Raw genomic sequence first — 11595 nt, 5'->3', positions numbered from 1 at the left:
TAGCACTTACAGAAGCGGCAATTCCGACAAACAGCTACACGCAAAAAGCACACAACACCATCCTATCCCAGAGCGGTTTTCCGAACGTTACGCCTTAACTGCTTATACACAGCTTAACATTGAGGTGAGGTCTGGCTGTTGTGCATCACGCCTTTTCTAAAGAATGGTAAGCCAAACGCAAACGAGACCGCGATCACAGACCTGGTCAGCAGGAACCACTGCCGCAAAAAGTAGTACATGGGAGAGATCATATACCCTGTTATGAAAACTTACACCGGTGTCAGCTCCAATGTTTTGTCTTCCATTTCAGACGAGTCGCACCTGCCAGGTGATTGCATCGTCCACGTGACGTACAAATCATTTCCGCTACAGAAAAGCGTCCCTTTCCGGGGCGACACAAACTGTAAACAAAGCACTCCTCAAGTTAAACTGAGGAGTCAAGTATGTACAAACCGTGGGGGAGCCTTCAAGGAACCCATGTTTACTATGAACGGGAACACATGGCATTTCAACTCGGTTGTAAGCGGAATAGTGAACGCCGACGGATATGGTCCGATTTCGTCCCGCCACCATCAGAGGGTGCATTGAGTGTCGACACACTTGATTGCTCCGGGGTCAGCCGGAACTGACTGCCAAACTGTGACATAAAGATGCCTCAAACCCGAGTGTTTGCCAGAGAAAGAAATAACCACGACTTCACTTCGCCCATATCAATAACAGGCAGGGTCAGCAAGCAGAGTCCGGCTGCAATCTGGACCGAATAGAGCGAACCGTGATTCGTATAGAAACAGTGACAACCATTGCTCTGACGTCCATTCACAAACAAACACTCTGAATCAACTGCGAGGCTCACCACGGCTCGATTGGATCACAAAGACCTTGGGCATGCCGTATTCTCAAGGAAGCACGATACAAAACGTCTCAAGGAAGCACGATACAAAACGCACCGGACAGTTTCCGTGCCCATGCGGAACAACCCCATACCTTCACGCATGAGCAATACACTCACAGAAACCTCCTCGACGTCAGCAGACGTATCCTGCACTCACAAGAATAGCCAATATCTCAGCCCCACCTAATAGGGTCCCCTTGGACATCACGTCGCTCACAAACAACCGAGAACATCCGCGTACGCATCGACCCATCCCCCCTCCCGCGACGTATACCCACCTCTGCCCCATCTGTGGACCTCTCTTGTCATCCCTTCATATACTGCCACAGTACTACAGGGTCTGCTGCATTACCTCTGAACGCTGAACACCCACTGCACATATTCATTCACAATCTACCCCCTGCCCTCTGCATATTTCATTGGGACATCTGACACGTCACATACTACCTATCTCACCTCTCGTCGCTGCCAACTCGGCGTATCCGTTCACACACACGAAGAGGAAACACAATGACATCCTTACTATCGCACGCTGTGACCAACAGCGACCGAGCTGCGCGATAGCGCGTGACCAGATGACACGCACGCCATCTCATTTCCCAGCCGTCAATTCCATCCTTCCACACAGCCCCCTCCTCCAATAATATCTTCGCCACTTCTCGTTAGCTCTCGTCGCCTCCAGCCGCCCGATTGGCTACTCGACCAACAGCCCCTCATGAGAGGCATGTCATATAGAACCAACTCAAAAAAAACTTGTTCAACGTGCCTCCAGCCAGTTGGTTACCTCACCCAGTTCCGTCCCCAGTCCAGCGAAGAAAATTAATCTCTACCACGGAACCCGACCAATCCCAAGAGCTAGCTACCGCAGAAGGAACCCTACTTGGTAATCGCTCTCTCTGTCGGACCTTTTCCGGGAAACCATCATGGGACTGTGTCACACCATGACCCGAGTCCCTCTCCCTCGGCTCGTCACCCTCGCTCCATACCGCCACGCAAGCGACACCTATCTCCACTGCCTACGTAGTAATCATGGTCACCACCAAGCCGGATTTTTCGTGACACGGTTTTTTCTCGGTAAAGCCCACCCTGGAATTTGCCTCCATGATAGTAAACTCACGTTTGTCACCTAAACACATAAACGCGCAATGCTCTGTAACTCCATCCACCGAACGCATGTTTCACCTGAAGTGTGACACAAACATCTTCATAATCAGCCCCCCATTCCAACCGAATTTTGTCGCCTCCAAGGAAGCACCCTTCCTTCGCCGGCAGCACCGAGACTGGCTATCCACTACGTCTGCTCTTCACCTTGTACCACGGCTCCGTCATGTATCCCCTCCCCCTGCCATCGTTGCGTTGCTCCCGCTACATACGAGAACGAATCTCCTGTCATCTCCCCTCGCATACTCACCAGTCACGCCACGTCCCTTGTCCATCCCTCGTCGCCATGCTTCCACTGTGGGAACTGCAATCGCATCAGTGCTACAGGTGTTGTCTCGCCTCACGACACTGACGACCGACTCCAGATGCTCACCCGTCCTCAACGCCTTGACCTCTGCTTATTTCAGTCGGACATCTGACACGTCACATACTACCTATCTCACCTCTCATCGCTGCCAACTCGGCGTATCCGTTCACACACACGAAGAGGAAACACAATGACATCCTTACTATCGCACGCTGTGATCAACAGCGACCGAGCGGCGCGATAGCGCGTGACCAGATGACACGCACGCCATCTCATTTCCCAGCCGTCAATTCCATCCTTCCACACAGCCCCCTCCTCCAATAATATCTTCGCCACTTCTCGTTAGCTCTCGTCGCCTCCAGCCGCCCGATTGGCTACTCGACCAACAGCCCCTCATGAGAGGCATGTCATATAGAACCAACTCAAAAAAAAACTTGTTCAACGTGCCTCCAGCCAGTTGGTTACCTCACCCAGTTCCGTCCCCAGTCCAGCGAAGAAAATTAATCTCTACCACGGAACCCGACCAATCCCAAGAGCTAGCTACCGCAGAAGGAACCCTACTTGGTAATCGCTCTCTCTGTCGGACTTTTCCGGGAAACCATCATGGGACTGTGTCACACCATGACCCGAGTCCCTCTCCCTCGGCTCGTCACCCTTGCTCCATACCGCCACGCAAGCGACACCTATCTCCACTGCCTACGTAGTAATCATGGTCACCACCAAGCCGGATTTTTCGTGACACGGTTTTTTCTCGGTAAAGCCCACCCTGGAATTTGCCTCCATGATAGTAAACTCACGTTTGTCACCTAAACACATAAACGCGCAATGCTCTGTAACTCCATCCACCGAACGCATGTTTCACCTGAAGTGTGACACAAACATCTTCATAATCAGCCCCCCATTCCAACCGAATTTTGTCGCCTCCAAGGAAGCACCCTTCCTTCGCCGGCAGCACCGAGACTGGCTATCCACTACGTCTGCTCTTCACCTTGTACCACGGCTCCGTCATGTATCCCCTCCCCCTGCCATCGTTGCGTTGCTCCCGCTACATACGAGAACGAATCTCCTGTCATCTCCCCTCGCATACTCACCAGTCACGCCACGTCCCTTGTCCATCCCTCGTCGCCATGCTTCCACTGTGGGAACTGCAATCGCATCAGTGCTACAGGTGTTGTCTCGCCTCACGACACTGACGACCGACTCCAGATGCTCACCCGTCCTCAACGCCTTGACCTCTGCTTATTTCAGTCGGACATCTGACACGTCACATACTACCTATCTCACCTCTCGTCGCTGCCAACTTGGCGCGCTCGTTCACAGACTTCAAATGCAAACAGAAAGAGATCCTTACTATCGCACGCTGCGAAAAACAGCGACTGAGCGGCACGTCCAAACGAAGCTCGTCGACTCCCCATCCTTTCTCCAATACCATATTTGGTACCTTGGCTACTTGGAGGGGCTCTGCTAACAGAACTTGGATCCAGTAAACAAAGGCCTCCAATATCTAAACCATTAGTCCAACTCGTAGTATATACTCCCCAGAAAAAGCGCCTGGAGGTTTGTTACCTTCCGTACAGTTGTCAGAAAAAGGTATGTTAGAGACGCGCAAGCACCCTTCCCTCGGCGAGAGTACTGAGATTGGCCAACATCTTCCTCTCCCCTCCACTTCGTCCGAGGATTCCATGATTTGTGACCCGTACTTGGATCGCTTCATGGGCCGGACATCGAGCAAGAATCCTTTGTGATAGCGTCGCGGCATGTGTGCAGGTTCAAGGGGTCCACATATACTCTTGCAACAGCAATGACTCTGCAGAAATATGGGTACGCGTGCAAACATTACGTCTTGCCTGCACAATCTGTTATAGGACGAGGATTACATCCAGCAGATGACGACAGAAAGCACCGTAAGTCGTTTTGTTTCTGAGCTGCGCTTCAACCTTCTCATCTTCTTCTGTTCACTGTCGTTAACGCCGCAGCTCCACATGCGTGATTTATCACCCTGTCACTCGGAGGCCACCGACGAAGCCTACCGACATGTCTAGACGTGCTGTGAACGAAGAGTGAATCATTACCGGAAACCAGGGTGCTTGCCAGTATGGGACGTCCTGCTTTTGCGTGTCACAATATTCTTCTTCACAAATCAGACTCGCTGCCTGAGCCAAGATTCAGATCCTTGACCTGCCAGATATCCACTCACGGTAACGCACACTTAGGCACACATAGTCACACTGCGAGCTTAAGCAACGAGATGCTAAACAACATTGTAACCAGTATATGGGCACTCACTCGCTGCGCGAGGAGACAATTGGAAAGCAGACATCTCATTCGACTGCATCATATCACCCTTGGGTTGAACAATCATCACTGGCTTAGGGAATCAGCATTCACTCTGTCTTCTGTGTTCACAACCCTTCCCCTGGCCTCCATCCCCTTTCGCGATGGAAAGCAGTCGTTATACGGGCTAGCACACACCCTGCCTCCGAACACCCACCTCCACAGAAAACCTCAATAAACATGTAGAGTCTCAGGCCATTCTCATCAATGCCTTCAATATAAACAGCCACACCACTTTTCCACGCGTCACGACAGCATGTCACCCGTTAATTAATTTCAACAGTTCCAGAAAGCCCACATATTTGCGTCCATTCGAACGACTAAAGGCGTTCTTTCCTCAGAGACAAACCAACTACACCCCCTTACCGATTTGTAATTTGAAATTCGCGTTTGTGGTACCAAAAAGCGACTGTAACACTGAAGCAACGGAAATCATTCTGGATCACAAATCTGAAGCCAGTGAAAACGCCTGTGTAACGCCAATCCTGCTCGAAGACAAGTGCCAACGCGACTATTTCCCACTGGATCCGTCATTACGCTCCAGATAACTGCCAGTGTCTGATCTGTATGCGTTTGAGCTGCGAAACTACAGACAGAAAAGACAGACACAGTCATGCCTGTGTTCGGCATCCTCTACAATGTTACACTTTTCCCGTTGCAACGGAGTCTTCTTCGAGACCGGACTCGCACAACTCTGCCGCTCTCTTGTAGGCACATCTAAGCACATATGTGCGCAGAGGAACGGGCACCTCCAAGAAGCAAAGACAGAAGGTTTCTCACTGGCTGCAGCCGCCGACACCCAGTCCTCGCACTCAGTAGTGATGATACCGCTCCTGATAACGAAACGAGCAGCACCTCCTTCAGACCCGCTTTTTCCCACATGAGTGTCAACGCTGCCAACCCCAAAAGAATTTTGCCTCCGTTTCCCCTTCCTGAAAGGCTGGTGAACCGCGCCTGTAAAGTGATTCAGCTTCGCTGTAGACTGATAACTTCATTTCATGTGGTGGAGAAGTGAACAGTGTGTTATCGACATGCACTCTAGGCACAATTGCCGCACGCCGCAATTTGCATTCCACGAATTTGTCGCTTGTCAAGATTACCCCAGCAGTGCAAGGGACGGGTAACGACAAATCGAGCTTCGCCAGATGCTCGAAGCCTCCTTCCAACGCGCATTGTTTTGTAATGTGAATCGGATTCGGCTGGTCATGCTACAGACGCACAGTGTTCAGAATGGGATTTGCCCGTTTCCTGTTAGCCTCACATCCTGGTGGGTGAAGGCTCCTCTTTTCTTGATATATTCCCAAAACTGCGCCCAAAAGATCCATCTCAACCTACATTAACGCTTACTGTGCTAAGGTACTAAAGCAACATCAAAAGGCTAAATCTGAAATGCAAATGAGTCAAACGCCGCCGCGGGCGCGGGTCAATGCTCCGGATAGTCTCTACAGAGGCTCTGTAGTTGCCGCGAAAGTGCTTTCATGTGTCGTAAGGAACGTACGACCTGGGACGCAGCAATATAAGAGCACCAAGGAGGCCATCCAACAAGGTATTGATTGAATCCAGGGGCAACGAATGACGAAAGTCTGTGGACGCACTTTCCTAGCTGTACTCTGACTAGAGACGAATCTGTAGCAGCCAGTAGGAAAGCTTACGAGCAGTCCAAAGGCAGCAAGGGCCCCCAGTCCAAAAAACACCTGCGAACCACAGGAGACAGGCAGACCGACAACAATTTTGAGGAGTGCGCAGCCTGGCACTGCTTGAGTTGCTCACCAATTTATGGAACACCGAATGCCGAAGGTAATATTCGTATCGATAAAGCAGAGGTCAGCTTTTTCCATCGCCAACGACGTTCTAATTCACTCCACCTTGTGGGGCCGCCTGACGTGATGTGTTGTTGCAGCCCATATGTGAACGTAACAACGACTCACCACGACAGATGAAGAAAAAACTAAATACACGAGTGTCACAACAACAAGCAAAAGTGTGGGAATGCTTCTTCTGGTCCAAAAAGCGAAAAAACACCCCAAGGCACCACAGTTCACGATCTTCGTCAGAGCGTCAAGAACCTTCCGTCAGAATAACAGCCTCCCCAAAACTTCTAACAATGCTACATGGACGGTCGCTGAAATATCAGAGGCATTCACCTGCGTCGTCACTCTCAACCATGGATCCGAGCATTTGAGGCGCAGCAACTGACAGATTTATTCTCCACATTTTTCACTATCCTCTCTTGTCGTGTGGCAATGCTGCATCTGGATTAACACCCCAGTGCGCTCCCGGCAAACTTAAATAATCACTAGCAGCAACAGTATGCCGGAGGTACTCACGTCATCTCTTGCTAGCTCTGCGCCGGGTGCCTGAATTCACAGAGATCAAAGAATGTTACTCAACAAATTTGAAGGGAGCTTGGTGCAACGCCTTTAGGGGGTTGCTGGTCAGCTGACATAATTGGAAATGCGGCAGGGAACATCCGAAAGGGGACGCAAAACGGGTTGACCTCTTCCACCTTTCCGATAAAAACCGGTTCCCTTCTTCACTTCAGAGGCGCAAGTTGACAAATATGGCTCGTTGTATCGACGTCTCCGACCCATGCGGAAAATACCAGGTAACCGTATTACAGCCACGCAGACGCACGTGATCTTTCTGCCTTTTCACTTCAGCAACACGAAGGGTCGGTCAAGGGTCACAGCAACAAATCAGCCACACTGAATAAACTGTTTCGTCTCAACTTTGCATCTGGTGTCGCCTTGCCTGTGGCACAAGATCGAACTTGATGTTTAAGGTGGATCTGCCTACATCAGATTTGTTCAACTCAATTCAAGTCCTCAGTACTCCCCATCCCTGTTATTCACCTGCCAACCACAGCCTCCTGATGAGAAGAACTCCTCTCTGGAGTTAGACTCAGCTGCGAACCCAGCTGGTACCTAGTATTCTCCGCTCCGTAGAATTATTTTGCATCTGAACTCTGATATGTTGGACCCAGAACTTCAGCGTCTGCCGAAACCACCACAAAGTGCAAGCGACCCCCCCCCAACCACTCGGCAGTCACGGTTTTGTCTCTCTTACCCTTCCCAGTCAGGAAAAAAAAGCGACGGCAGTACCGTTCGAGCTACCGGTACTGGTCAAGGCCTTCGACTTACCTGTCTTCTGGTTACGAAACGATACGTCATCGGATCGCAGCTTCAGTACTGGAACTGTTCCTTGCTCGAATAATTCAAGTCCCATGTTGTGACCAGTTTCTACACGCTGCGTTGTTTCCATGTGTTGATTACGGAATCCGTTCCCCGCATCTGCTTCATCTCTAGGAGAGTTGGATAGTGGTGCGCGACCTACAGATAGCAACTCCCAGCTTGAGTAAGGTTCAGAGAGAGTTAAAGTGTTCTGAAAGCACTTGATCTGACTCTCTATGTGTATGCGCAGAACCACCAACTCAACCAGACGACATACACCCCTTCCCGTGATGCGACGTACGTCCCTGTCGAGAGCAGAGGGGCAACGTGACCACTCGAAAGTTGACAAAAGTCGTTGACAGTCGATTCCGCAAGATCCTTCACACCCAACGCTGGAAAAGTCATTGATACACCCATCTGACTGTCTCCTCCTGCACTGTGCAGAGGCGTCTGGAAAAACATCCAAAGGCATTTCGATGACTTACGGGCAGCGCGCAGTAACTTCACTCTTCTCCTCGTTGTGTGTTGTCTCATAGTCAGTAAGGTGACAACAACAGCGCCGGCTGCAGCCCTGCGCAGTGACACCAACAGACGAAGATACGGCACCTTATATGTGTGCGCAGTCGGTGGTGTAGCTCTTCATTTCTCAGGTATGCTCGCGGGACACACGTGATACAGTGGGTCCCCGTTTCTGCGTGTGCATCGAACTCAAAAAATCCCCGCAGTGGTAAATTCAATGCAACAACTGCAAAGAGCAAGGAAGGGCAGTGTCTCTGTAACATCTACACAGGAACGACCCGAAAAACAGTAACGGCCGAAGCAGTCGCCATGGCAACACTGGCACTAGTAAGTGGTACTCTGGGAGACAGCGGACCCTTTCTGCAATCGGAGCCATATTGGCTCGTCTATATGTTCAGTTCCACTAGTAGAAAAAAGTCAACAAAGAGCATGGGATGAGCACAGATGTCTCGGGATGCCTTCAACAATCAACTACTTGTACGTTTTGTCTGTGGCGTTGCATCATCAATGCTTCAGCATAGAGTATTGCAGCACTGCAATTTGTGTTTGTGTCCATTGATGCAGATGTGCATTCGACACGAGACAATAAGGGAAGAGGAGTACACGTATTCGCAACGGGGACGTTCCCGGAAAGACGCGTCTCCTTCGCGTTGCCGCCGATAACATTTTGAATCATCCCCCCGCCTGCCATCGTCATTCGAATTACTCATCAGGGTGTACGGTCTCCCATAAGATAGAACATAAACATCCGCCACACCATCTTCCTACAGTAATTCTTGCACAACCGATGAACCCATTCGCTACTCTTCTCTACGCAGAAAGAAACAGTAGAAAAGCACAGTTGCTTGTGCCTCCGTCGAAAGACTTTACGAGTCTCGCATATATACACATACGCAAAGCCAGTCCCTTCATCGGACCAGGTAAGCACTGCATATATTGAAGAAGTGATAGACCGCGCATCATATCGACGATCACATGCCATCGGCGGTAGCCTGTTCCTTTAAATTCATGCGCCGCCGGATCGACAACAGGAAAGAGTGTGTATATACCATCAATAGGTGGATTCAAGACTCAACAAACTTAGTCCACTTACAGAGCCATGAGGGATGTCGCCGCTAACTTCCTATTTTTACGAAGATTGGCTAATATGTCTACAGTTGACGAAGGAGGTTGTCTTCTTCGCGATGTGGTCGGTCCCAATGTCGCGCTGTCACCTTCCTGAGTATTGACAGTGGCTCTAAGTTCCTGGGAGGCTGCCACAGCCACGGACGTCCTCCTTACGTAGAGGTCGTCAGACATGAGAAAAAAGAGAACTACTAGGGGGATAAAAGCATATGGGAAAAGAAGAAGACGTGCGTAATGATAACGCAATTTGTGGTTGACTTGCAGGGACACTCGCCTTGGGCTTTTGTTGTGGAACACAGCTGTCGCTCCCGTTCTGTCCTTGCTCGTTCGTCCAGGACAACAAGAGACATTGCTTGGAGGCATCATGCTTGCGCTTGCCAAGAGCATGAAAGAGACGTCAACTATAGAATCGAACCTGGATTCCAGAGAAGACTATCTGGAGCCTGGGCACGACACGCGTGTGTGTGAATAGCTGTTGGCACAGGCGTTGACAAGAGCTCACAAGAATGCTGGCCATGGACACGGGCGATATGGATCGCAGAAAAGTTTCTATTCAACAAGCTGTGAAGAAGCCGTTACACATGCAGATGAAATTTCCATTACAGCATCAACGTTCTCGTGAGGGGACGAAAAAAGAGCGATTGCTTTCCATACATGCAGGGAGGCGTAGAAACATGAGGTGAAAGAAGAGAAAACGCTGGGAACATCTGAACATGCCAAATTTTAATGTGTCACGAGTTAGAAAGAAAAGCATTCGGATGATCGTCGTCAATCATTTCACATCAGGTGTGCTGCTCTGCATGCGATGTCGAGCACCCATCAGCATGTGCACTGACAGTGTGTGCAGGCCCAGTTGCAAGCTGCTAGTTGTTCTGCGCTCCGCGATAGGAACTCTTCTGAAGCGACTGAAGCGTGTCTTTAGCTTTTGCCCTGCTCTGCCAGTCACGTTGCCTTGCGGAAATTCACGGTGGTCGTCTTCTTGTCAGTACCAGGGCACAATGAGAATCCGAGCTGTAAAGTATGGCGGATGACGAGTGCACATATAAGGAGACATTGTAGAACCTGAAAGTGTGTAGCGGAGCTGAAGAACGCAGTTGTTCCATTTTTTCTTTCACTGTTTTCCGTCATGCTATTGGTAACGCCGCGTGATGCCTAATACAGTTGCCGAAAAAAAAAGACACTGAATGCACCTGCGCCTTCAGCAACGAAGGATGGAGTACAACTCTGTAAAGATGAACCACGAATTACTGTATGGTTGACGACACGCACCGCATCTAATCAACATGAAATTTAGAGGCCAAAAAAATAACTTGTCGGAAATCTTGGCAAGCTGTGAGGCATATAAAGGGGAATAACGGTCTGTCTGTGTGTGTTTTCATATTGACATGGTAGTACATCACACGTATGTTTGTCAAGCTTTGTTCCTGCATGCTCACACGACCCCTTTTTTTCGTGGAATATGTCAAGGTATCGCGACCACAATCTGCGCCGTTTCAATTCTCACCACTCTAGTGCAGTAACTCCTAGTGAAAGTGCTTTGAAGCTGTTTCTGATGTAACGCTGGCACTCTTTTCATGATCATTCATGTTCCACCATAAGGGAACCTGGCACTCAATCGCACTGATTCTGACGAACGAAAGAGGAATTTTTCAGTGTTGCAAACAGTATAACTTGGGGATAGCCCTTGCTGTAATAGTTTCCCGGCAGCTCGCATCTTCCACATCCGCATGAAATTGGAGGTAAACTCAACTACACTTTTTTTCCCTACCGACGGTGATATACGTCACACGCGGTGACCGACGGCATGATGGGAAAGATTGAAAGGACAAAGAACTGGCTTGCTCGGGACGGCCAGACACTTCACGGTTCTTCAGCCTGCTGTTATATTTGCAATTGTGATCCGGAACATGTCAAAGCGTAGGTTCCCATCGTGTCTTTGCTGTGACGAGCGCGCCAGCGTCACTGACTGGGTAAATGCTTAAATCACTTTTCAGTTCCTACGGGAGGCTTTGCAACACGGGAGCGCATATACACTGCTCTCAACACCTCTCGAAAGGATGCTTTGAGGGAAGCCGCGGATATGGTCC

At 50.0% G+C, this 11595-nt stretch overlaps 1 protein-coding gene across 1 annotated transcript; it reads right to left on the bottom strand.

Moving 5' to 3' along the window:
* Nucleotides 1-4472: 4472 nt before the first annotated feature.
* On the bottom strand, nucleotides 4473-9895 carry TGME49_276810 (hypothetical protein; the record flags this gene model as incomplete). The annotated part of the gene is made up of 7 exons (XM_018781751.1): nucleotides 4473-5411; nucleotides 5475-5527; nucleotides 6347-6388; nucleotides 7022-7688; nucleotides 7835-8023; nucleotides 8350-8435; nucleotides 9477-9895. The coding sequence occupies 4 exons, from the start codon at nucleotides 9893-9895 to the stop codon at nucleotides 7642-7644; spliced, it is 741 nt and encodes a 246-aa protein (XP_018635185.1). The 3' UTR covers nucleotides 4473-5411; nucleotides 5475-5527; nucleotides 6347-6388; nucleotides 7022-7641.
* Nucleotides 9896-11595: the final 1700 nt, after the last annotated feature.

This window comes from Toxoplasma gondii, chromosome XII (genome assembly GCF_000006565.2).
Source record: "Toxoplasma gondii ME49 chromosome XII, whole genome shotgun sequence".
Lineage (NCBI taxonomy): Eukaryota > Apicomplexa > Conoidasida > Eucoccidiorida > Sarcocystidae > Toxoplasma > Toxoplasma gondii.
Note: the sequence above shows the minus strand (reverse complement) of the source record. Positions and strands in the feature narration are given on the sequence as shown.